This window comes from Musa acuminata, chromosome BXJ2-1, assembly GCF_036884655.1.
Source record: "Musa acuminata AAA Group cultivar baxijiao chromosome BXJ2-1, Cavendish_Baxijiao_AAA, whole genome shotgun sequence".
Lineage (NCBI taxonomy): Eukaryota > Viridiplantae > Streptophyta > Magnoliopsida > Zingiberales > Musaceae > Musa > Musa acuminata.
The window spans coordinates 32,414,014-32,441,323 of record NC_088338.1 but is presented as its reverse complement, the minus strand read 5'-3'; the positions used below and the strand labels follow the sequence as shown (position 1 = coordinate 32,441,323).

At 36.5% G+C, this 27,310-nt stretch overlaps 2 protein-coding genes across 5 annotated transcripts; one reads left to right on the top strand and one right to left on the bottom strand.

The window, feature by feature from the left end:
* The first annotated feature begins 1,312 nt into the window (after window positions 1–1,312).
* LOC135599107 (guanylate kinase 1-like) lies at window positions 1,313–4,923 on the top strand. Of its 3 annotated transcripts, none has more exons than XM_065093846.1 (12): window positions 1,313–1,550; window positions 2,020–2,056; window positions 2,204–2,305; window positions 2,401–2,477; window positions 2,564–2,693; window positions 3,101–3,463; window positions 3,598–3,719; window positions 3,833–3,968; window positions 4,091–4,136; window positions 4,215–4,320; window positions 4,404–4,547; window positions 4,662–4,923. In XM_065093846.1, exons 2-11 carry the CDS (start codon window positions 2,054–2,056, stop codon window positions 4,507–4,509), a joined length of 1,191 nt encoding a protein of 396 aa, XP_064949918.1. In that variant the 5' UTR covers window positions 1,313–1,550; window positions 2,020–2,053; the 3' UTR covers window positions 4,510–4,547; window positions 4,662–4,923. The 3 variants fall into 3 exon arrangements, with proteins under 3 accessions (XP_064949918.1, XP_064949920.1, XP_064949919.1); XM_065093848.1 differs by having other exon boundaries at window positions 1,355–1,467; window positions 4,662–4,863; XM_065093847.1 differs by lacking the exon at window positions 1,313–1,550 and adding an exon at window positions 1,563–1,812.
* A 602-nt stretch (window positions 4,924–5,525) lies between these two features.
* Window positions 5,526–7,140, bottom strand: LOC135599108 (probable cytokinin riboside 5'-monophosphate phosphoribohydrolase LOG4). 2 transcript variants are annotated; one of them, XM_065093849.1, is made up of 7 exons: window positions 6,867–7,140; window positions 6,464–6,561; window positions 6,359–6,389; window positions 6,170–6,269; window positions 6,020–6,090; window positions 5,764–5,941; window positions 5,526–5,675 (listed from the first exon to the last, which is right to left on the bottom strand). In XM_065093849.1, the coding sequence occupies exons 1-6, from the start codon at window positions 6,999–7,001 to the stop codon at window positions 5,783–5,785; spliced, it is 594 nt and encodes a 197-aa protein (XP_064949921.1). In that variant the 5' UTR covers window positions 7,002–7,140; the 3' UTR covers window positions 5,526–5,675; window positions 5,764–5,782. The 2 variants fall into 2 exon arrangements, with proteins under 2 accessions (XP_064949921.1, XP_064949922.1); XM_065093850.1 differs by having other exon boundaries at window positions 5,526–5,941; window positions 6,464–6,689; window positions 6,867–7,007.
* Window positions 7,141–27,310: the final 20,170 nt, after the last annotated feature.

Sequence of the window (27,310 nt, the reverse complement as noted above, 5' to 3'; positions counted from 1 at the left end):
ATTGTAGGAATTCTTAAAATTTCATTTTGATGGTTGATGAAAACTTAGTAACTAAAAGCTTGCACAATTCTGGTCCACATAAATGACGGACAACCGTGTTGTGTTTGTGGTTCATATGGTAATGGGTTATTCTAAGGACTCAAGTGGTGAGTTCAGCACTCTATTGAATTCCTTTTTCACGTTCACCAACATTTTCATGTCATGTATCACATCACTTGGTGGGCACAGCAGCACAGCGAGGGAACTCAGTACCCTCCCTCCCCCAACTTGGTAGCTTAAAGTTGGGGTCCGATCGATTGCTACTTGTCCTCTCCGGACACCATTACTCTTATTTTCGAATGTCATAGTAATCATCATATATATATATATATATATATATATATATATATATATATATATAGTTTACTAGTGGAAATTATCATAGATGTAATCCAAAAAAAAAGTTAAATATAAATTATATATTATACATGATATGATCCTCATCAATCTTTTAGTAACAAAGAAATGCTTTTCAATTATTTCTATGAATATATTTTTGGGTATGTTGTTATACGTTTCCAGAAGTTTCACATTAGTATCTTGATTTTGATCTTGCGTGGAAGATCGAAATATTATCAAAGAAAGAAGAAAGGTATATATAGTTCTTATAATCCTTATATTAGAGGGATGCTCAGTACTATAATTTACATGGTCCCCATGATAGTACGTAATTGATAATGCTAAGTTAATCAAAATTAAAATATTATGTCTTCTTGTCCTCACAAATAATATCAAGAAGCACATCCTTCGCGTAATCGTATACACAGACCATCCTTCCGTGGGTACAAAACCTTGAGACTTAACGTTGGCTCATTACACCAATTTCCATCCAAATACTTATCATTTGTCTAAATCACGCGTTTCAAGCAAAAGTACTTTATAATGATGTGGTGATGATGATTCATTCTTTCCTCAAAATTTAACTTATTTCTAAATCGGTTCTCTATCAATGATTAAATTCCAATTCATTGCATTGGGAAGAGAGCCTTTTTTAGTATTTGTTTATGGAAGAGGCATCAAACGTCACGAACTTTCATGTCATCGTTCGTCAATCTGAACCGTCCATTCTACCACGCTACGATTTTTGTGTTCACGAGACCAACTCCAAAGTAGAACGAATTAGACCGACGGTCGGGATTGCATCAGCGCTTGGCTTTGTCTTCTCTGGGCCGATCATATTCCGGTTCACTAACGTCCAAAGGAGGCGGTTCACTTTCGGTTTTTTTCCCCTCTTCTCTCTGGTTCGAGAGAGAGAGAGAGAGAGAGAGACACACACACAGAGAGAGCGCCTCCTCTTCGAGAAAACCCAACAGCGTCCGTATAAAGAAGGAAATTGACCGGAAGAAGCAAACGATTCGCTGTTCGTGAGCGGTTTCTCGTCATTCCAGCCTTCGGTCCTTTGTATCGAGACACCCAACAGCGTCCTTTGTATTGAGACACCCTTTTCCTGCCCTTTATTTTTTGTTTCCTTTAGGCAAATAATTAATCTCCGAGCCCTCAGACAGATCAAGGTAGGTTCTGACCTCGGATTCAGGTTTTACATCATTTCGTTGTTGGTTCTGTGTCTTTGCTGGGGTTTTTGGTTCTGGAATACGGAGGGGGGGAAGGATGTTTTCTCAGTAATAGGTCACATTGACATTGGACAGAAAAGATATCTTCGTTTTTAGGAATTTTCAGCCTGGTTTCCGGTTCTTAATCTGGATTTGGTGAAAAGGAGGAAACTCGGCCGTCGTGGTGTGGAAAAGATAGGATCTTTGTTTTCGTTGATCCGAGGTGTTTTTTCAGCGATAACTAGGCCTTTTGTCATACAGTTTAAGGAGCAATAGTTCTTCGTTAGTTCAATCTGCAATTTGTTTGTTCAAATATTTGATTTGTTGACTATTTGTGGCTCAGGCAATAGAGTTTGAATTTTTCTAGTTATGTCCGTGTGATCTGTTTCTGTGTTGATGATTGGCTTCGCTCCCTTTTCTTTTTGTCCAGGGGCAAAGATCGCATTAGAAGCAGCACAAATTTGATGGTAAGTTAATTCTTTGTGGTACTCACATTTTCATCTTCCTACTATGACGGCCTTGCTACTTGCATGATTGGTTTCTTGGTGTTTTCAAATATGCCTTGTTTTAAGAAATGTGCAGTAATGTTTGATCTTTTGGAAATTGATCATCAGGGGGAAGAGGCACCTGAGTATGTTCTGAACAGCTTGGAGCTTGCAGCTTGCGATTCTGAATCCACAGGCTGCCGGACGGCTACCATTGTTGGTAATAAGATGGTAATACTTTACTCTGGCTTTTATAAATCTGCCAATTTTATGGTTAATGTAATATATATCTTGCAAGATCTAATAGCTTTTACTTCCATGTTCAGTATGTAGTTGAAGGATCCGAGGATGGAAGCAAGTCATGGATCAACGTCAAAATTTTTGACAAGCTAACAAGATCATGGTGTGATCTGTATCCTCCGTTCTAATATTTGTCACTCAGGTTATTCCTAAAATTGGATCGATAAATTCTTATACTGGATCGGGCAGGGTGTTTCCTACTGTATTGGGTATCAAACCTGTCCAACTGAAAGGCCACTCAACTCTTCTTTTGAAGAATGGACAGCTATTGATTGTCAAGATGGATTCTACGTTGGACGGTTGCATCTGGTTTCTTGAGGTTAGAATGTGGTTTTCAGTTTTCTTAGTTGCTCTTATGTTGTATACTATCATTCAACATCTCTTCTTTTCAGAATTCCTTTAATGATTAACCACATGCTTTAGTTTCATACAAGGAAATAATTTCTTTCATTCTTAGGCTATTTAATGATGTTATGTGAATGAGATGGGTGAAGTTCTCAACAACAATATGGACAAATTAGCATGTTGTGCCGATCTATGTTTGGTATATGGACCATTATTTGGATAGTCGGTATCCATCCCTCATGGACTACTTATGTTTATGTGATTGTGCCATACGTTTGGAATGATTTTGGTGCAAAACTTTGTTTATGTACACATGCTCAAAGAATTCAGATATGTCCATTTTGCTTTTGTTGGTAACCTTTTCATTGGATAATTTGGTAGGTGGATAGCCCTTTTGTTAAAGAGCAAAAGAAGATACTTGGAACTGAGGTAGTTGCCTGGAGTAAGGGTGTCATTGGCAATGCCCCAAAACCAATTGTGATCAGTGGTCCTTCTGGAGTCGGTAAAGGTACTTTGATAAACAAACTTATGAAGGAATTTCCATCGAGATATGGGTTTTCTGTAAGTCACACAACTCGAGCACCAAGAGAGAAGGAATTGGATGGAGTTCATTACCACTTCACAGAGCGAAGTATTATGGAGAAAGATATAAGATATGGCAAGTTTCTTGAATTCGCATCAGTTCATGGAAATCTTTATGGGACAAGCATTGAAGCAGTTGAAGTTGTTACAGACTCTGGAAAGGTATTGTGAATTTGCCGGGTTTTCTGTGAATACATGCCTATAAACAAATATAATGTTGGTACTTCAATAGTTCAATTACACAATTTGTTTGGTGTTGATTTTATATAAACGTATGGAAGGCTTTGTGTTTCCAGAGATGCATCCTTGACATTGATGTTCAAGGAGCTAGATCCGTGAGGGCAAGTTCTCTTGATGCAATATTTATCTTCATTACTCCTCCATCATTTGAGGAACTTGAGAAGCGGCTGCGTGCACGGTACGGAAACTCATTTGAAAAATTTATAATGTTTCTACTCGTACAGTTGCCAGAGATCTTTTATAATGAAGCTAGGAAGACTATCACAATGATTCTCTTGTCAAACTACACAGTGGAACAGAAACTGAGGAACAGGTCCAGAAGAGACTAAGAAATGCCAGAGCTGAGCTTGATGAAGCAAAATCTCCTGGTCTTTTCAATCATATTTTGGTAAATGATGACCTAGAATCATGTTATGAGAATCTTAAGGTGCTTCCTTCTCTTTTACATCAAGAGCATCACCTGTGCTGGTCCAAATTTCTACTTTTTTTTGGGATATGTAATATATGATGAATGAAACCATGTCTAATTGGATTGTTTATTCATGTTAGAAATTACTTGCTTCAGATGAAACTGCTGATCCTTTATATCAGTCATGTAAGTTACTAGCTACCTACACTTTTGTAGGATTATACTATTTGAAATAGGTATATATAAATTATTTCATTCATGCAGCTGTGAAGATCTTGAAAGCCCATGTGTCCGGAATGGAATCAAAAGCAGATCATAGAACTCTTATACATTGTAGCGCTAGTGGCACCAATGCAGCAACACATAGTTTGTAAGTTATCCTTTTGTTTTACCAGATTGCACATTAACGACAACTGATCTCGTTTTTGACTTGTCTGCTTGTTATTCCGGTAGGCTTATGCTTGACACATCATCACTTAAAGGAGGGGCTCCTGGCCGAACAAGAGGACTCGGTGTATATGCACTTGGATCCCTAGGTGATGGTCTTAACGGGATCTGACAACTTTGACATTTTATGAGTTAGGAAAGCAGAAGAAGGTATCTGCACAAGCGCTGACTCGATTTTGGAATGATTTAGACTATGTTACAGAGTTGTTAGTATTTAAGCTCTTACACTGAGAAATATGTTCTTCTGGTAAAATTTGCATTCAGGTAGGTGCTCCTATGCTCTGTAAGGGTGAAGAACTTTAGCCGGGCATTGTTTGCGGAATTGGGATTCTATGGACCAGCTTTATGTCCTCATTCATCAGAGATAATTTGAATATGTCTATTTGTTCAATATTGTTTGAAGGTGACTTTAGTTTGTTTAAGATGAGAGTGAAAGATTTATGTTAATCAAGATGTTTCTGAATCATTGTTTAGATTCTTACTGATTAATGAGAAAAACACGGCCAAAGATCTTTTAGCATTGCAAGTGATTTTAGTTTAGATTTGAAATGGACTGAATGAAGAATTTCTCAAAGAATTTATAGAATGAATTTGCATTCTTCACCCAGATGGAAAAAAAGAAACAAAACAAAAGATAATCACATTTTTGATCAAGGAAGGCTTTTCCCTCCTCTGTTTCCTTGTACAAGATAGCAATCAACGAGTGCTTTCTTGTGATCACAAACAGTACTCGATCACTGTCAATGATCGATGTCCATTGTTTACGACAATCCAGGAATCAACCTTAAATAAACCGAGAGATGCATGCATTGTAATTTGTCACCGAGGACGAAAGAAGGGAACGAGATAAATTCTAATAGTCCATCTCACGGTAAAAGGATGGTGACTCTGCTGCAACATTGAAATCAATTGTTGGGTTATATGGTGATGGCATAGTCTGCAAATGGCCAAATCCACTGAACCGAGACATTGCAGCTTCACTTGATGCCTCCTGCGCGTGCATGGTTAAATGAGGACGAGAGTGAGTTTTTAGAGATCAGTCACGAGTTCACGACACAGAGGAGGCGGCAGCAGCAGTAATGTTGCGCCATAATAATGTACAGAGTGATGATGAACAAGACATCAAAGTATGCCCAACTTTGGCAGACTTTTTTAGAGCTGGTCCACTTCCAATGCTTGTCATGGGGTGGTGGAGACAACAACGCATCATTCGCTGCCTTACCCTGCAACCCTCTCTGCTCCTGTCTCCCACAAAATAAGACCTTCCTGTCCACCCACCTAATAATAATGTAGCAACCAGCCATATGATGCAACACTACAAGCAAATGTTCTTCTAGATTTCAGCAAATGAATGCATTTAACTAACTCCTGCAGCCTCCTCTGCGCTATGTCTCGTTCTCCTCCATTCTCCTGATGAGCTCCTCTGCGTTCTCTGCTGAGACCACAATGTGCCTCGCCGACCCTTCGATGAATCCTTCCTCCACTCCCTTGTCGAACAGCGCAAGCAAGCTGTCGTAGTAACCATCCACGTTCAGCAACCCCACCTGCACAACACAACACAATCCTTCATGTAGCTCAATGTCATGGTGGAAGGGCGCCAGCCGAATGAGCTGACTACTCACTGGCTTGTCATGGATCCCAAGCTGATACCACGCCACTATCTCTAAGAGTTCCTCCATGGTTCCATAGCCACCTGAAGAGATCCATGTTTAGGAGAGTAAAGATCAAGATGTAGGCTTTGGGGCTTCAGCAGGAGTTCGACTCGGTTTCACCTGGCAGGGCAATAAAGGCATCGGCATGCTTGGCCATTTCTGACTTCCTCTCATGCATGTCTGCAACTACTTTCACCTCTCCGATGGATTCTCCCGATACCTGCTAAAGATTCACCAGCTCAGTTTGCTGCTGCTGCTGAACTTTCAGTAGTAAGTAGCAAAAAGGAGAGGAGCTCTGTGGTTCTTTACCTCACTTGGCAAGACCGATGTAGGAATGACACTGTGATGAAAGCAGTGAGTTAGAAGGCAAACGATTTCCATCTATGATGATGATAAGTGGACTGAGAATCTCACCCGAGCACATGACAGCCACCATCGAGGACAGTCTTGGATATCAAACCCATCAGCCCTACGCTTCCTCCACCATAAACCAAGTCTATCTTCCTCTCTACCTGAAAAGGAGACAGTGCACCGGCAAACAAGATTGTAGCGCGAGGAACAACACATGAGAACAAAGAGTGGAAAGAAAAAGGAATCATATATTGTTGCAGCAATGAAGAGCTGCTTCCATGTAGCCATTCTTCACAAGACAGAGAGAACAATCATTAGATTCCAAGCGTCAGAGCATTTCTTGAGATGTCACCAACTCACACAAGTATAGACATATATACAGGCAACAAAATTCTCAGCGAAGGAAATTTTCATTGTTCTCGGTGGAGTTATTGTTCATGGCACTTGGATGGCTAAGTGGTCTCACCAGTTGCTTCCCAAGGTCGATAGCTGCTTCACCGAAGGAGGGGTTGTTTCCTGATCTACTCCCACAGAAGACACATATTCTTCTGAACCTCCCTTTACCGCCACATCCCATTGCATTTGGTTGATTTGATTCCATCCCCACAACAAGAGGAGAGAGAAGAGAGATGGAGGCAGGAGCAATGCACAAAGCCAGATAAAGAAGAGGGAAGACAAGGGAGGCTAACGCAAGTGCAATAGAGAATTAATATCAAAGCATGGAAGCCGACACCTTATTATCTCCCTCCTCCCCAGTCTTTTATCCCTAGTAGCTCCTTTTGCCTGCTCAAAAAAACCAAGTACTTGGTGTTGGAGATGATACCAACATGAATTCTTCTCCACCTCCCTTTATCCCTTGCTCCTCCCTATTTGTTGCCTCTCTCTCTCTCTCTCTCTCTCTCTCTCTTCTCTGTGTTCCTTATTCTGAATCTAGTAGAATAACCATACAAATGACTTTCTTTTTATGCTTATCCAATCAGTGCACTGGGTTTGGTTTTGGTTCACTGTACTGTATAGACTGACCTCATTCTTCCACAGTCTAAACCTGACATATTCTGTTTATATAACCTTTAAGCAAAGAACTTGGCAACCTTAGTTTTTTCTCTTAAAGGACATCATGTCTCGCATATCTTGTATGACCACCTAAACAAGTCTTCGCTAGGGAAAGACTCAGCAATCTTCACAAAAGAACATTTGGAGCTCTAGCAAATTCCAGTAACTTCACACATGGTAATTGTTGTTGTTATCAAGGACAACCGGTGCTACTAATAGCATCAGATCATGTACCAAAGAAGCAAATTAAATTATCAGCCCAGAGGATGTTGTTATATGTGAATTACAATGATAACATGTAGGCCATTCCAGCAGAGTGGATTTGTGAGTGCAGAAGGGCTTTCCGACTTCCACCTTAATTAATTCTTCTCTTGGACACTTGGTTTACAAGCACACAGTGGATTAGCTCAGGGACTCGAAAGCAAACAGTGATTGGTTTTGGAATGATACAGGAAGGGATGCTGCATTCACAGAGGGCCCAGCAAAATTTTTCTTAATGGTGCTCTGCTTGGTGTTTTTGTGGTTGTTGGTTTCTGCTTGATGTGTACATTTGGAGCTAAAGAAAGGATGGAATAATGTGAGCCATACAGAAGATGGGGGGCTATGTCTACAAAGCACACCATTTAGTTCAGTGAAGCAAGAAGCAGATTTAGTGATTCTTATGTTTAGGATGGACCCTGCTTAACAGTTTGCTTTACCTCAGTAATAGATTTAAGGAGATTGATGAACTCAAATCACACTATGGAAGAAACTTCTATCCACTCCTTTTGCCCACCATTTGCTCCAAGAAAAAGATATTGTATTCGCTTGATCAATGCCATTCTTTTGATGAGGTTCTCATGCAAGGTGGGAGAAAACCTGTGACAGATCCAGTATTATGCAGATGCATTCTTCCAATCTCAATACACTGTTTCCACTAAAGCTAGGATATTTATGAACTGCATCATGTGGATTTGAGGAACAATATATATATATATATATATTTCAAGTTAAGATTGCTAGCATCCAGTTGATTCTGATTGCTTGCAATGTTCCTATAGCATCATTTGTATCTTCGCCCACGGACATAGAATTACAAGTTATGGTGTTCTCTCTCTGATTGAATTTAGACTCAAAAGATGTTTCAATTGATCTCAAATGAAACCACAGTAGTTTCATGGGACACCTTACTCTGTTAGTGGGGCACTTTGATAGGATCATGCTGCTCCACTCTTGTGGTTGCCTTGGTGCTATGCAAATCAATGAGGACAAAGAAAGAAGCATCAAGCTTGGGAATTAGTACATGTCAAACAGACAATTCTTGCAGCTGGATTTTTATTTGTTGAACAGAATGTGCCACTATTTCTTCCCCTTCCACTATAAATTCTGGATGCTAGTACCTGTTTAGCTCAATGCATGTTCAGCCTCCATTCATTGTTTGATTTCTAACAACCATAAATCATTTAAATATCACATCAAAGAGAATTTCCCTAAAGATTAGTGGAGTTGCATTCACTATATTTGCATAATATTTATACCTGCAGTAATGAGAACTTTCATGTGATTTCAGAGTTTCGAAGACATTCCTATAGAGGATGTGATAAAGATTAAGCTGATGAACCAACACTCAGCATCTAAACCATCTGGTAATTGAATATGGCTATAGAAATTAAACTAGTAGATTAGATAATACCTCACATTATTAATCATGTGAGAGAATTAACCTAAAGTACTTGGACGATGGGTCAGTCACCTGATTAATCTGGATCTAAACAATTACTAAGTTGTGATTTATCTATCCACTGTCAGCATATCAAGCTCTCCTGCTCGGAGGTTATGCTTATCTGCATAACCTACGCTCAACGGATTAATTATATGGAAGACACTAGGAAGAAGAGATGGATAATAAGATTGGATTAGGAAGTCAAGACAAATCAATCAGCATGTCCTCTGATATGTGAAGGTGCCAAAACTTCAATCAGCAAAGAAAGATTCTCAGAATCGTCGAGTTGGTAGGGCCTTGGAATAGAGCTCCATGGAGCTCCACTCAATAGGTCCACAAGCACTGGCATGGAGGATAAATGGCCGTATCATAACTTATTCCAATGTTGGTGGCTTCTATGATTGCTCGAGGAGGCATGATACACAGGTCAACCAAGTTGAAAAGACACCACTCACCGATATGTTGATGCCATCTTTTACAGAAATAATAAACTGTGTCAGCCATAATCCCACATAATCTGTAGGTTAGCTGCCGGACCATCTGATTATTTAGTAAATGATAGATGAATTTAGGAGAATCAAAGTAATGCAGAAGCATCTGAAAAAAACACAAAAACAAAAAAATCTATATGTGCAGTCTTTTATCTTTGTAAGGATAAAAAATTATTTCTTATGACTTGATCTTGAACATCCAGTCAGTCGGCTTAACAGGTAAATATTTCTGGAAGCATCTCCACTGACTGAATACTCATGTGGAGTGCAAAAGGAAAAGTGATGTAATTGATGGCATATTTTGACTAGAGATTTGAATTATCTGAGACTTGTTCTTGGGTTGTGCTGCATCTGTATATTTTGGTTTTGAGAGAAACCATATGTTGATTTCCATCTTCACTACAGAGGCAAATTAAGCTTCTTAAAATGGCTGACCGAGCATCATAAATACCATACAAAATTATACAAGAGCGTGAAGGATCCATTCCTTCTTCTTTCCATGAGACGCTAACTTACATGATGCATAGAATTGCAAATGGAGTTTTATCACTATAATTGGACTTGTCCTACATATCTTTAGTATGACTACTGGGCCATCAAGGCCATAAAACTGAATTAACCCTGAAGGATTCATATATATATATATATATATATATATATATATATATATATATATATATATATATATATATATATATAGTTGATAGCAGATAAGATTTTTTCATCTATACGAAGAAATTTTTGAAGAAAATTTTTTCTGCTAAATGTGTATAAATAGTTATCAAAATTCATTATCTAAATATACTTTATAATTACATCTCATATTTTATCATATATTTGGTGCAATTAAATATATACATATTTAAAAAAAAAAATAAAATATTTTATTATATTAAATAATATACGAGAGACCGACATATTACTTATGCGACCATACACAACCTCCCAACAAATATAATTCTATACACAATCTTCAATTGTGCACTTTTGTTTTTTACTCTGGCATTCTACACTTTTCTTTTCTTTTCTTGCAACATCAACTCAAAAACCTCTAATTAATAGATAGGAGTAATTGCTTGTAAATCATTTGAAAGATGGGAAAGAGAATAAATAATAACTATTTTTTTAATCATTTTATCTTGATTTCTTAATACATTACATCATCCCCAGTCCACTTTAATCGTTTTTGTCGAGACATTTGGGTTGGTTAGCATATCGATTGATAATATATTGTTATCGAGTATATGTGTGATAATATATTATTATAATATTTAATATAACGATAGTGCATTCTAATTTGTTTATTAAAAAAAGTAGACTTTAACAAATGGAAAGAAAACAAAGGTCTGAGTTCAACTAAAACAATTACTTGTAATATTGCTGAAACTGAAACGAATTTTTCATCTGAATACTTAGATTATTTTAATTTTCTGCAGTCGAGTCATATCACTCTTGAAACAAGATAAGTAGGATTAAAGTTGATGTTTAATAAGAGGAAGGCCATAAACATTGGGTAGTGGCTACCATCCTCTTCACGGACATCAACTTTTTTTTTTTTTTGTCGGTGTTGATAAAATATGAACAACAAGTTGGATCTCTCTCTCTCTCTCTCTCTCTGTCCCCCCGAAAAAAAAAAAATGAGGTTTGAAAAGTACATGTCAATTATGGTCGATTGAATAATCCCTAGCTTTTGATTGATTTGGTAGCAGAAACTCTGTTATCTTTATATACATTAAAAAAAAAAAAAAGGGTAGTGTTGGTTCTAAGAGATCAAACGGAATTTTTTTTTCTTCGTGAGCATGGCTTAATATTGTTGGCACATGAAACATTAGTTCAGACCTGAACTTTAATAACACAGCCTATTTTAGTCATAAGTTTTTCTTCTTTTAATCAAGATTTAAAAAAGGATAATAATGGCTGTGAAAAAGAGAGAAGCTGTTGTGAGGGTAGAAAAACAAGAGAAGAAGAAAAGGAAAGAAGACAAGGATAATACAAAAGTTGTTCTCAATTATCTAGGCAGTGTTTTCATTTCAAGTTATATTAGATTTATAGTGGATTCTTGTTGTGATCATTTGGGGAGATTTAGGATATTATGCACAGTAACATAATCCTTGTATTCTAGTTATTCTTTTGTGATTATTTCTTGGCTTAAGAGACTCCGAGATTTGTATATTCATTATTCTTATAATGGATTTTCTCTAGCTTACTCCATGGTTTTTACCTTTTACATTGGAGGAGTTTTCAATATAAATCTTGGTACTCTATTTTATTGTGATTTCCATTTAATTTCACTGCGTATTACGACCTACTTGTATTTGTTCATATACAAAGTTATCTTTTTATCACATCAACTAGTATCAAAGCAAGGTTTTAGTGATTTAATTTTTATGTTCGAACATTAAGGTCAGTAATGTTTCTTGCATGATTAGCTCGAACAGAAATAGTTAGATGATATGAAAATAAAGAATGAAAGATCTCTTATATTGTAAAGATTTGTATGGACCTTTACAAGGGGATAGTGCAAAGCCCACGACTATGACAGATGATGAGTGGAAGAGGCTAGATCTAAAAACAGTCGAATTTATTTGATAGTGACTCGATGACAATATCTTTCACCATGTTTCTACTAAAATTTATGCATACTCTCTTTGGAAAAATTTGGAAGATCTCTATGAAAGAAAAAGGGTTGGCAACAAAGCTTTCTTGATCAAAAAACTTGTGAACCTAAAATATAAAGTAGGTGCTTCTATTACTGAGCATTTGAATAAAATGCAGAGTATTACTAACCAGTTATCTTCTATAAAAATCTCTCTTAATGATGAGTTATAAGCATTGTTACTTCTTTGTTCATTACTAGAAAGTTGAGAGACACTAGTGGTTTCCCTCAATAATTCTACGCTAGATGCCTTGATCGCTATCATAGTTAATCCTACACATTTAAAACCTACTTCGATCTAGATAATTATTACTAAGCTAATCAAATTTTATCCGACATGTCATTAGTTCATCGACGCTTCATTTGATTCTTCGGCGCATCGTCCTCTCTTGCGGCCTATTGCCCAATCGACTAGTTGACTTCCGCAATTCCGATTTTCTTAGTGCAATTTCCGCTCTTCTTAGCCCGAAGCCTTCTATCAATACGTTGATCGTTCCTCCGGCTCGACGTCCAATCTTTTGACATGTTCCACTCCAGCCCAACATAATTCTTCCTCCTTTAATTGTCTCTCCCTGAGCGAAGCTTCCTGCATCACTTAAATACATATTAGATGACAAACATATCAATTGATTTCATTATCAAAATCCGAGATTCAACAATCTCTCCCTTTTTTATGATGACAATCAATTGATGACGAAATTAACCTTAACTCCCCCTATCAATATGTCATATTGATAGAACCTTGAATTCAAGTCAAAGCAATATTTCATCATGAATATTTGTAATACATTATATGCATATCATTGCATTGCATGCATCATTATCATAAGTTTTGCATACATCATTCAAATCATCATGATATCAAAATATCAAAGTATATTACATCCTACCATATATGATTCTCATATCATTATATCTTCTCCCTCTTTGTCATCAACAAAAAGGAGAAGTGCAATTATCAAGTTTTAGAGATATGCAAGTTTTATAACATTTTAGAACATGCAAGCTAGCAAATTTTACATCATTTTAGAGCTTGCAAACTAGTAATTTTTGGGATATTCAAGAAAGTAACATTTGCTTCTTGAAATATGCAAATTAGCAATCTTTGCTTCTCTTTTGAGATGAGCAAGCTAGCATGTTTTTGCATCTTCTTGAATTGTGCAAGCTAGTAAATCTTTCTCTTTTAAGATATGCACACTAGCAATTCTTTTCTCCCCCTTTATTATTGGCAAAAAGAGGAGAATAATAAAATAATGGTATAATTTATTTTCTTTTATATCAATTTTTAAATTATGATAAAGATAAAGTGTCATTCTTATTGTAATATGTTTGTTCATCATTATAATTTCGAATTAAAACATGCACAATTTCAAGACCTTACATTTCATCCTTACTTCATGCATGATACCAAAAATAAATCAATCATCACTATGGGCATATCATACATGATACTCAAGCATTCATGATAAATCATTTTAGGCATAACACTCATGATGCTAAGACATTAAATTTTTTTTAAAGCATTTATCACTTCATGTTTTAAATCAATAATTTGATAATGATACAAAACATTCATTATTTATTTTCTCATGCATGATACTAAAGCATTCATGATACCAAACATTAAATCAATATTTTTAAGCATTTATCACTTCATGATTGTTGGTACCAAATATTCATCATTTATTTTCTCATTAGTAAATCACAAAAAGAATCATAGGAGAAAAACGATTTCAATTTATGCATAAGAAATCTTATGATTCATATAGAAAACCTCCTCTTTAGTAAATGGTAAGAAGAAACATAGAAGAATAAAGAAGAGATCTTGATTCACATTAAAAAAAATATCAAGTTTTGATTCCAAGAATTGATATAGATAAAACTCATTCAAATTATCAAATCATCAAAATTACTTTCAAGAAATTTACAATCACATATATAGATTTATTATTTTCTTGTTGGGAAAAAAATTAATAAGATAGAGATAGAGAAAATTTTAAAATGCATTCCCTTTTTAGTTGTTTCAATTTAAGTGATTTGATTTCTTACGAGCATGCCCAAGTTTTTATTCTAAATCAAAACATTCATCATTGTTTAAAAGCAAAGTTCATCATCACAAAGATTATCATGCATAATTTCAAAATATAAACTCATCAAACATGATTTCAAATTTTTTAACATTTTCATTATGTCTTACATCATTATGTCATTGAAACATCAAGTATGATTTCATTGAACATAATATATTTTCAATCAAAATCATTTTGTTTGTTATAGTAATGCATTTTTCTTTTTAAGTGAATCTAACTTTTCATGCTTAGTGCTAGGAATTAACATGTAATTGTCATGCTCAAATTTTAATTTTTTTAAAATCACTTAGAAAGAGAAGCATGATATATTTTTTTATATTTTTTTTATTTTAATAAATAATTTAAAAATAACTCATAAAAAAGTATCAAGTAATTTCAAAATAAAGTAAAGGAGTTTCGTTTGAGTTATTTAACTCATTGTCGAGAGTCACCAAAGCAAAGTTCGCCACTTCGTCTTCATCGATTTGTTCCTTGTCTTCGGATACACTCATTTCGTCCCAAGTCACCTGGAGTGCTTTCTTGTTCTTTGGTAACTTTTTCTTTTTAAGTTCAATTTTATTCTTAGTTTCATGTTTTAAAAACTTTTTAAGCTTAATTGTGAGAAGTTTAAGCTCACTATTACTTGAGCTTTCGTTCGAGTAGTCTTCTTTTGTTCTAAATGTAAAATCCTTCCTATTTTTTAGAAAGTTATTTTCATGTTTGTCATGTGCTACATAAGTCATTTTCTAGGTCATCAAAGACCCGATAAGTTCTTCAAGAGGGAAAGTATTTAAATCCTTGGCCTCTTGAATGACCGTTACTTTAGGATCCCAATTTTTAGAAAGAGATCGTTAAACTTTATTAATAAGTTCAAGATCTAAAAAACTTTTACTAAGTGCTTTTAAACCATTGACAACATCCGTAAAACGGGTGTACATGTCTCCAATGGTTTCACTTGGTTTCATATGAAATAACTCGAAATCATGCATCAAAAGATTAATTTTAGAGTCTTTAACTCTACTAGTGCTGATTTCAAGTATGTGCCAAATATCGTGTGCAGTTTTGTAAATAGAAACACGATTAAATTCATTTTTGTTTAAGGCGGAAAATAAAGTATTCATAGTTTTGGCATTTAAAGAGAAAGTCTTCTCCTCCAAATCATTCTAATCGTTCATTGAAGAGAATACTTTTGAAATCCGTTTTCGATAATATTCCATAAATCGAGATTCAAGGAAAGCAAAAAAACTCTCATTCGAGTTTTTCAATAAGTATAGTCCGTCCCATTGACCATGGGAGAACGATCGATAGAAAAGCCCTCTTGAAAGCTGAAAAGAGCCATTTCTCTTGGGTGTTAAACCAAACGAGAAAAACGTGGCTCTGATACCAACTATTAGGATCAAGTTGGCATTAAGAGGGGTGAATTAGTGCAGTGGATAAAAATATTGGTTTTGAAAAATCTTTCATACGATTAAAACCAATATCGGAAGATGTTAACTTGAAAGCGTATGAGAGCGTAGTGAGAGTAAGAAATCAATTTACAATATAAAGTAGATTGCAATAAAGGTAAATAATAAAACAAAAATGTAAACCAATTTATAGTGGTTCGGTCCTACCCTTACAAATAGATTCTTCTTTTGATAGGTTCACGAGAGAACCTTTACAACCTCCTTCACTCCTCTCTTAAACAAGACTAATACTTAGAGCTTAAGAGGAGTTTTCACAAGATTATAACAACATTTTTGTTTCTTTTTGCACTCAATTCTTGTGTATGTTAACCAGGGATAAGAACGGTATTTATAGGCCTAAGTGGATTCAAACTTGGAGCCTAAAAGTATCTCATCCCTGATTTTCGGAGTACTGGTAGTACCACTGTCTACAACATTGACATTGGGTGGTACCACCGCATAGTCTAGCAATACCATCGCTTGACACCTTGCCACTGGGTGGTACCACCACCTATTCTGGCAGTACCACCACTTGAGGATGATGAGATATAAAGTGGAATAACTTTTGTATATGAACAAATACTAGCAGGCCATGATATACAGCGGAATTAAATGAAATCACAATCAAACTAGAGATATCTTTATATATGGAAAACCCCTCCAATGTGAAGGGTAAAAACCACGGGGCAAACTAGAGATAATCCACTATGAGAATAATGAATATACAAATCTCAATCTCTTGCCCTAAACCCTAGCAACAATCACAAGAGAATAATTGGGATACAAGGATCACATCACTGTCCACAATATCTAAAACCTCCCCAAGTAATTACAGAAAGAGTCTACTATAGATTTGATCTAACTTGAGATGAGAACATTGCTAGATGATTGAGAACAGTCTCTCTGCGTTGTCCTTGTTTTCTTCCCTTTCTTTCTCTTGTTTTTCTGCCTTTTTCTTCTCCTCTTTGCTGTTGCAAAGCTCTCCACGTTGCTGCCCTTTTCTGCCCAAAAAATGCAGCCACCTTCACGCCAAAATGCAGCCACCTCACCCCCCTTATATTGATCTAGGGTTAGGTTAAGAGGGGGTGTGGGCTGATAAAACCCACATTAGGCTGAATATGGGCTGTCAGCTCAAAAACCTCCCCCTTCAGCCCATAAAGGAGGCTGTCCCATGACTTCTCAATGTGAAGCCATGCCGGCCAGCTGTCGGTATATCTCCTGTCTTTCTTTTGGTAAAGTCTTTGTCAACATGTCTGCTCCATTGTCATCTGTGTGAATTTTCTGAAGCTGCAACTGCTTCTCTTTCTGCTCACTGTTAACTGCTTCCTGGTAACTCTCTAGTTTCCCTGCATCAGTAAGCATCACATACTTGGAGCCTAAAAATATCTCATCCCCGATTTTCGGGGTATTGGCAGTACCACCGCCTACAACATTGACATTGGGTGGTACCACTGCCCAGTCTAGTGGTACCACTGCTTGACACCTTGCCACTGGGTGGTACCACCACCTATTCTGGCAATACCACCACTTGAGGAGACTGTGTCTAGGCGGTACCACTACCTAGACTGGTGGTATCACTACTTGACATAGTCTCGGAGACTATGCCACGATGATTCCACTTGTTGGGTCACTGTTTGGGCCTTTTACTTGGCCCAACACAGCATAATCTTGGGCCCAATTAGCCCCTAATTAAGTTAGCCCAATTTCAACCCAATTATATGCTAACTATAAATTTTAAGGCATACACTAAGCTAAATAAGTCCGGTAAGTCTAGGTTTCTTCCAACGTGCTTCCGGCGAACTTCCGACGATCTCTCGGCAATGTTCCAACGGACTCCTGGCAAGCTTCTGGACTTCACGATGATCTTCTTGGCGAGTTCCGATGAACTTCTTTGGCAAGCTCTTGGAGTTCTCGGTTAATTCCGGCAGAACTTCCGATGAATGTCCGAACTTCCAACGAACTCTCGAACTCCCAACGAAATATGGTTCTTCACTCTATGACTTCATTTTGCTTTATGCTTTGATCGCTATCGTAGTTAATCCTACACACTTAAAACTTACTCCGATCTAGATAATTATTACTAAGCTAATCAAATGTTATCTGGCATATCATTGGTTTATCGACGTTTCGTCCGATTCTTTGGCGTATTGTTCTCTCTTGCGACCTATTGCCCAATCGGCCAATTGACCTCTGCAACTCCAATTTCCTTGGCATAATTTCTGCTCTTCTTGGCATAATGCCTGAACCTATGGCCCAAAGCTTTCTGCCGATGTGTCAACCGATCCTCCGGCTCGACGTCCAATCTTCTAACATGTTCCACTCTGGCCCAACATGATTCTTCCTGCTTTAATTGTCTCTCCCTGATCGAAGCTTCCTGCATCACTTAAACACACATTAGATGACAAACACATCAATTGATTTCATCATTAAAATTCAAGATTCAATAAAAGCGTTGTGGGATGACTCGAGCGATTGCAAAAGTGAAGAACAAAACATTAAGGAGATCACCAACAACACACTAATGGCTATCGGAGATAAGGTAAGTGGTTCATTAGCTGCAAATTTATCTTTTGATATGCTTTTAAATATTTTACATGAATTGTTTGATGAATGTAGAACTTTGATTGAAATGTATAATTCTTTAAAAAAGGAGCATACCCTTTTAAATGTTGATTTTGAAAATTTGAAGCATGATAATCCTTCTTTGCCTCCATGCACTAAGTGTGAACACTTGGAGGCACTCGAGAAGGAAATCTTGCTACTCAAAGAAACCTTAGAAAAGTTTAAGGTTGGTAGCAAATCCTTGAATATAATCATTACCAATAAGGGTCACGTTTATAGAAGAGGTAGAATTGGACTTATGAGTTGCTCTCACCAAAATCCAACTACCTTTGTTAAAGGCCCTACCTTGCGTGTATTGTTGAATCTCGGATTTTGATGATGAAATCAATTGGTAAATTATTTGATCTAATCTATATTTTGAGAAAATTTGCAGGATTAACTACGAAGCAGTAAGACATGAAGCAAATATTGTGCTAGAGTCATGACGAACATTCAAACTTCCGTCGATAATCCGATGAACCCTCGGTGATGCTCCTACGGACTTTCGGCAAACTCCTGGACTTGCGACGATTCACTTGGCGAGTTCCGACGAGCTTCTTTGGAAAGCTTATGGACTTCTCGGATTTGTTCCCGCAGAACTTCCGACGACTGTCCGAACTTCCGTCGAACTCTCGAACTCCCAACGTGATCATTGTCTTGACTCCGCGCAACTCCTGCTGCATGTCTCACTTTCATCGTAGTTAATCCTGTACACTTATCTCAACATATAGATTAGATAACAAATGACAATTGACTTCATCATCAAAATCCGAGATTCAATAATCTCCCCCTTTTTGATGATGACAATCAATTGATAATGGAGTTAACCTTAACTCCCCCTGTCTATATGCCATACTTGAGATAAGTCATTCTTGAATTCAAAACCTAAGAATTCAAGAGACATATTGATAAGTTAAAATCATTTGAACTTATCAATACTCCCATCATGATTCCCATCATGATGTATCTCTCTGAAGATGATGTCAAGGCTTGACATTCATTTTCAAATTTTACATAACAAGTTTGAATGATGGTAATAGTAGCAATTCATCATATAGTAAGATATCAACATGTAAAGCTGTGAAGTAAGATTTTGATATCATTACATGATGTATACATTTCAAATATTTTAGCACGTATTGTATTTCTTCACATGGTAAGATATCAACTCAAGGCATAATGCAAATTATTGCATGGCATCTGTTCATATATCTCTTGGTGATGCAAGCATGGCATAATCATAGCATCAGTGTTTATAGCATAAATTCATATATTTCTCCCCCTTTGTCATCAACAAAAAGCATGGTAGTTGTGATACCAGCAAATTATCAAGCATATAAAGGAAGGCATGATACGTAGATTACGTTGAATACTTCTTCATCTTTTTTTTTGTTATAATCCTTTTTGCATGAAGGAGGAAAGCTATTTGTGAGTTTACTTTGAGTCAAGAAATGTGTGTGAAACAGCTTTTTGCAAGTAAAAATACTATCATCCATATTTCAAGATGAAATTCAGGAATCATTTCATCAAATCCATTTCAGAAAAAAATATTTTGCATAAGAGTGTATGAGAGAATTTGATTTTTAGTATTCCAATTGTTAAGCGAATCCGAAAAATGAAATGAACTCTTTCATGCATTCGGACAAGACTATGCTATAGATTTTCAAATACAATCATGAAGACAAAACATTTCAACACATAATTTCCAACATGTTATTTTGGCATGTAATGGCAATCAAGTGATTTGAGCATTTAATAAAGTCCGAAAAATAATTTTAACTAGTTTATGTATTCTGACACATCAACATTCCTAATTCTCTTCTTATGAAATCAAATTGCTCTTCACTCAGAGGTTTTGTAAAAATATCAGCTAGTTGATGTTTAGTATCAATGAACTCTATGGTTACATCATGATTAGTAACATGATCTCGTATAAAGTGATGTCTAATATCAATATGTTTTGTTCTTGAGTGTTGTATAGGATTCTTGGTTAAGCATATTGCACTTGTGTTATCACATTTAATGGGAATATTTTTAAGATGAACTTTGTAATCTTCTAAGGTGTTTTTTATCCATACAACTTGTGCACAGCATGCACTTGCTGCAATATATTCAGCTTCGGTTGTTGATAGTGCAACCGAGTTTTATTTCTTAGATGACCAGGAAACAAGGGCATGTCCTAAAAATTGACATGATCCTGATGTGCTTTTTCTATCTAGTCTACAGCCAGCAAAGTCCACATCAGCATAAGCCATTAACTCAAGATTCTCTGATTTTGGGTACCATAATCCTAGATTTATGGTACCATTAAGATATTTAAGTATTCTTTTAACTACTTTGAGATGAGATATCTTAGGGTTTGATTGAAATCTAGCACAAAGTCCTACACTGAACATGATGTCTGGTCTGGTTGCAGTGAGGTAAAGTAAACTTCCTATCATACCCCTATAAGTTTTTTGATCGAAGCTTTCTCCACTTTATCAATTTCTAACTTAGTGGAGGTGCTCATAGGAGTGTTAATAGCCTTTGAGTTATTCATATTAAACTTTTTTAATAAATTCATAGCATATTTAGTTTGACTAATAAAGATGTCATTGCTTAGTTGTTTGATTTGTAAGCCTAGGAAGAATGTTAATTCTGTTGAATCTTGTATTTTGATGATGAAACTACTTGATATATGTTTATGATTTAATCTGCGTTTTGAGTGACGCAGGATGCTTCGATCTGGATGAGACAATTAAAGCAGGAAAATTATGTTGTGCCGGAGGAACATGTCAGAAGATTGGACGTCGGGCCGGTGGATCGGTTGACGTATCGACAGAAGGCTTCGGGTCGTGGACTCGGGCATCGGGCCAAGAAGAGCAGGTATTGTGCCAAGGATATCGGAGTTGCGGAGTCAACAGGCCGATTGGGCAATAGGCTACAGGAAAGGACGATGCGTCGAAGAATCGGACGAAGCATCGAGGGACCAATGACATACCGGACAACTTGGTTAATTGCATAGGATTAATTGTCTCGATCGAAGTTTTTGTTTTACATGTGCAGGTTTAACTACGATGAAAGTAAGACATGCAGCAGGAGTTGCGCCGGAGTCATGACAATGATCACGTTGGGAGTTCGAGAGCTCGACGGAAGTTCGGACAGTCGTCGGAAGTTCTGCGGGAACAAATCCGAGAAGTCCAGAAGTTTGCCAAAGGAGCTCGTCGGAACTTGCCAAGTGGATCGTCGCAGTCCAGGAGTTTGCCGGAAGTCCGTAGGAGCATCACCGAGGGTTCATCGGATGATCGACGAAAGTTCGCCGGAAACTCGCCAGAAGAAGCGAGTGACGCACCTAAGCAAGCTGCAGAATATGTTTTAGGAAATAATCGTAGTTAGCACTTTGATTAAGTTAGAAATGGGAGGTGATCCCATTAGCTTAATCTTGGGGCAATTGGGCCCCTGAAGAACTCAAATTGGGTCGAATGGTTTAACCCATTCGGACCCAGGTTGCTGTGGGAGGTGCAACCGCCCAGGCAGGGAGGTAGCACCACCCAGGCTATGTCTCCCAGCGAGACTGGGCGGTGCAACCGCCCCAGCCAAGAGGTGCAACCACCCAGGGCTCAATCTCCGAGCGAGACTGGGCGGTGCAACCTCCTCTGTCAGGAGGTAGCACCGCTAGAGCTCAAGTTTCGAGCTCTGCCAGGCGGTGCAACCTCTCCAGTCAGGCGGTGCAACCGCCCGAGCTCAGTCTTCGAGGTCTGGCTGAGAGGTGCAACCGCCCCTGACAGAGGTAGCACCGCCCAGAGGCTCAGTCTTCGAGCTCTGCCAGGCGGTGCAACCTCTCCAGTCAGGAGGTGCAACCGCCTGATCCCGGAATTCCGGGATTTGATTGTTTTGAGCTCCAAATTTGAATTGGGTTGGGGCCTATAAATACCCCACCCATTCAGCACTGAAAGCACAGAAAACACACTCGAAATCTTGCTATCTTTATGTGTTTCTTAGAGCTCAAAACTGCTAGTTCTCCTCTTTCTATTCTTCAAGTTTGAGTTGTAAAGAGAGGAGAGAAAACTTCTGTAAGGGTTGTCTCCTAAGCCCGCCAAAAGGAGTGAAACTATAAAAGGGCAGTTGGCCTTCGCCTATTGAAGGAAGGCCTCTAGTTGACGTCGGTGAGCTCGTCGGTGGAGGAAGCCAAAAGTGGAGTAGGTCAAGACTGACCGAACCACTATAAATCTCTGGTTTGCTTTTATTTTGAGCACTTTATCATTACTGCAAACCTCCTACATAGCTACTGCTCTCTGCGCTTTTACGAACAAGTTTCTATGTTCTGATCTTTCCGAATATGCATTCAGACGTAAATCAGTGTTTTCGTACGATCTTTACATTGCAGTTTACATTTACGTTTTGATTCTATTTATAACTGCAAACTGTCTTCTGCGCTTTTACGAACGAGTTTCTTTGCAGTTTACGTTTACGTTTTGATTCCATTTATAACCGCAAACTGCGCTTAGACGCAATCTGCGCCTAGACGCAAACTGCGCTTAGACGCAAACTGCGTTTAGACGCAATCTGAGCTTAGACGCAAACTGCGCTTAGATGCAAACTGCGCTTAGACGCAATCTGCATTTAGACGGAAACTGCATTTAGACGCAAACTGCATTTAGACGCAAACTGCGTAAACTGCGCTTAGACGCAAACTGTGTTTAGACGTAAACTGCACTTAATCATAAGTAATCTTAGAATCGGCTTTTGCATCAAAATAGTTTTTATCGAACGAACGCAGCTTTCATTTTTAATCGCTGAAAGATTTCCGCTGCACTAATTCACCCCCCCCCTCTTAGTGCTCTCAATCCTAACAATTGGTATCAGAGCGGGGTATTTCTCATTTCGGATTTACACCCGAGAGAAATGGCTCTTCAAGAGGGCTTTTCGGTCTTTCGTCCACCGTTCTTTAACGGATTGGACTACACTTATTGGAAAACTCGAATGAGAGTTTTCTTGATTTCTCTAAATCTGGATTTAAGGAATATCGTTGAAAACGATTTTCAACTTCCCTCTAAACCGATGAACGAATGGTCGGATTTAGAGAAGAAGTATTTTTCTTTAAACGCAAAGGCTATGAATGCCTTATTTTGCGCTTTGGACAAAAATGAGTTCAATCGGGTTTCTTTGTGCGAAACGGCTTTCGCTATTTGGCGCACTCTTGAAATCACGCACGAGGGAACCAGTAGAGTCAAAGACACGAAAGTTAATATTTTACTGCATGATTTCGAGCTTTTTCATATGAAACCAAGCGAAACCGTTGTTGACATGTACACCCGTTTTACGGATGTCGTCAATGGTTTAAAATCACTTAGTAAAAGATTTTCGGATTTTGAACTCGTTAACAAAGTTTTGCGCTCACTTTCTAAAACTTGGGATTCAAAAGTTACTGCTATTCAAGAATTGAAAAACTTGAACCAATTTCCACTTGAAGAACTAATTGGTTCATTGATCACATATGAAATGACGTGCAATGCACGTGAAGAATTTGAGAACCACCTTCCAAAGAACAGGAAGGATTTGGGACATAGAACATTTGAAGACCACTCGAGCATAAGCTCAAGTGATGGTGAACTTAAAATACAAATGAAACAAAAATTAAAAAGTAAAAAGAACGGAACTACTTGCTTTGAACGCAAGAAGAAGGACAAAAATTGGGATGAATCAAGCTCCTCCGAAGACGAGGAGAAAATCAACAAAGGCGAGGTGGCAAACTACGCCTTTACGCCTTTCGACGCTGAGGTAATCAAAATACCTTTAAATTACTTTGAAATTACATGATGCTTTTCATAAAGCATTTTTCTTTTTTATTTAATTTTCTTGAAAGTTACATGTTTAATAATTTTATAATGAAAATACAAACAATTAGGAATCATGCTTATCATTCTAGTAATTTTGAAAATAATCATGAAAATTACATGTTTATGATAAACAAAATGATTTTGATTAAAAATACCTTATGAAATCATGCTATATGTGGTTGAGAAGTAATAATGTGTATTATGTTGATTTCCATTGTTATTTCTCGATTTTGAGTATATGAAATCATGTTCAATTTGAAGTTATGATTAATGAGTATACATTTTTGAAATTATGTATGATGATTCTTGATTATCGATTTTCATGATAATAACAGTGGCTTTAAAAAATTGATGCATGTTTTCATAAATGAAAATGCATGCTAACATGAAATCGACCACTTAAAATGAAACACTTAAAAAAGGGGAAAATATATTATCAATGAAATCATGAATCTATGTGAGCCATAAAAATGATTTTGATGATTTAAATTTGAAATGAGTTTTATCAAAATCATGATCTTGATTTATCAAATTGAATGAATTGAAAATGAATAATGATTTTTCTCTTGAATGATTGTGACTTGTATTCCTTGTATTCATGATATGATTTTTATGCAATTCTTTGTATTCATGAAATATTTATCTCATCACCCAATTATTTCTTTTCAATATTCCTCAAGTGATGATATGAATGCATGAGATATTCATGAATTTATTTTGATGTATGCAAATAAGAAGTTTCAATCATGCATGGTAGGATGCAATGTGACAAATTAATACCATGATGATTTGAAATATTTATGATTTGGAATGATGCATATGCTTTTTATTATGATAATGTATGATGTGTATCATGAATGCTTAAAAAAAAATTAAATAAATAAATGTTTATATCATGTTAGATGGTTTTACATATTATGCATGATAAGCTATAGTGATGAGTGAAATAATTATTGAAATAATATGAATGATGATTTGGAATCATGCATATAATAATGAGTTTATATGTTTTGAAAATGTGCATGTTTTAATTTGAAAATATAATGATGCACAAATGAGATTGATACTAACCTTTGTCATGATTTAAAAATTGATGTAAAGGGTTTTTCCCTTCTTTTTGACAATGACAAAAGGGGAGATAACTAGCTTGCACAATTCAAGAAGAAAGCAAAAATTGCACTTCTCAAAAGAGAAGAAATTGCTATCTTGAACATCACCAAGAAGTGCTATCTTGCAAATCTCAAGACACACAAATGCAATCATGCAAAATTTGTAATTTTGCACATCATTAAAATTTATGATGCTTTGGTGATTATGCATGTTCTAAAATGTTATAAAATTCACTAGCTTGCATGATGTAGAACTTAGCTATATTGAACATCACCAAGGAATGCTGTCTTGCCTATCTCAAGAAGCAAAAAGTTAACTTGCACATCTAGCAAAACTTATATTTCAAGAAGCAAAAGTTGCTTTCTTGAACATCTCAAAATTGCTAGCTTGCGGGCCTTAAAATGTAGAAATTTTTTGCTAGCTTGTATATGGTAAACTTGCTATCATACTACCATGATGATGAGCATGCCTTATCTTCATGATTATATTTGAAAAACTATGGCAAAAATCTGTCCGAATGATTAAACCTGTTAAAATTATTTTTCGGACTTTTTTGATTAAATGATCAAATCACTTGATTGCCATAATAATTTTACACAATTACTTGCCATGATTACATGTTGAAAATTATGTGCTTGAATACAAAAATTTCCATGATAATAAGCATGTTTTACCTTCATGATTGTAATTGAATATCTCTAGTAAAACCCTGTCCGGATGTATGAAAGTGTCAAATTTCATTTTCGGATTTTCTTGATCCTAACAATTGGATTTTCTTGATACATTATCCTCTTCCGAATTTAACAAGCATATGTCATATCAAGTTTAACTCACATCATTGATTTTTGACATATGGAATCATCTAGCAAATGCACTTATCATGTGAAAAATATTTTTCGAGAAACATATTTGATGATTCCCTCTTATAAAAGGAAGATATTTTTACATACAAAGATTTGACTCACTTACATATCTTAATCCTTGCAAAAATGAAGTGTGCTTTAATATCTTATCAATTTGAACTTCACATATGGCTTTCCTCCTTCATGTAAAAAGATAACAAATAAAAAGGAAGAAGCAATAAAAGCTATCTCCATGTCATGTTTTCCTCGAGATGTTTGCATAATTGGTATCCTATCACTCTCTGTTGGAAAATGACATAAACCAACTTATGACATCGCACTTATATTTAAAATTTGCTTATATCGTTCTCCTTGTTGTGGATGACAAAGGGGGAGAAATATATAAATTGATACTATGAGTGCCATATTTGAAGAATATGAATAGATGTCATAAATGACATATTATGATGAGATATCAAAAGCAGCATTCATATGAATAGGTGCTATGAATGTCATATCATGTTAAGATATCAAGAACTTGAATCGCAATTTTACATGTTGATATCTTACCATTTGATGATAGCAAACTTGCATGATGATAACAATAGATATTATGTTTTTCATGCAATAAGTTAAACTTACATCACAAATACTTGATTGTGGTACTTCTCCTTTTTGTTGATGACAAAGGGGGAGAAGTATGTTGATGACATGACATGCTATGCATAAGTTTATGATGACATGTTGCTTGGATTTTTGAATCCAAGAGTTTCTATCAATATGGCATATTGATAGGGGGAGTTTGTTTAAACTCTGGGAGTTAAGGTTAAATCCGTTTATGATGACATGTTGCTTAGATTTTTGAATCTAAGAGTTTCTATCAATATGGCATATTGATAGGGGGAGTTTGTTTAAACTCCGGGAGTTAAGTTTAACTCCGTCATCAAGTGGTTGTCATCATCAAAAAGGGGGAGATTGTTGAATCTCGTATTTTGATGATGAAACTACTTGATATATGTTTATGATTTAATCTGCGTTTTGAGTGACGCAGGATGCTTCGATCTGGATGAGACAATTAAAGCAGGAAAATCATGTTGTGCCGGAGGAACATGTCAGAAGATT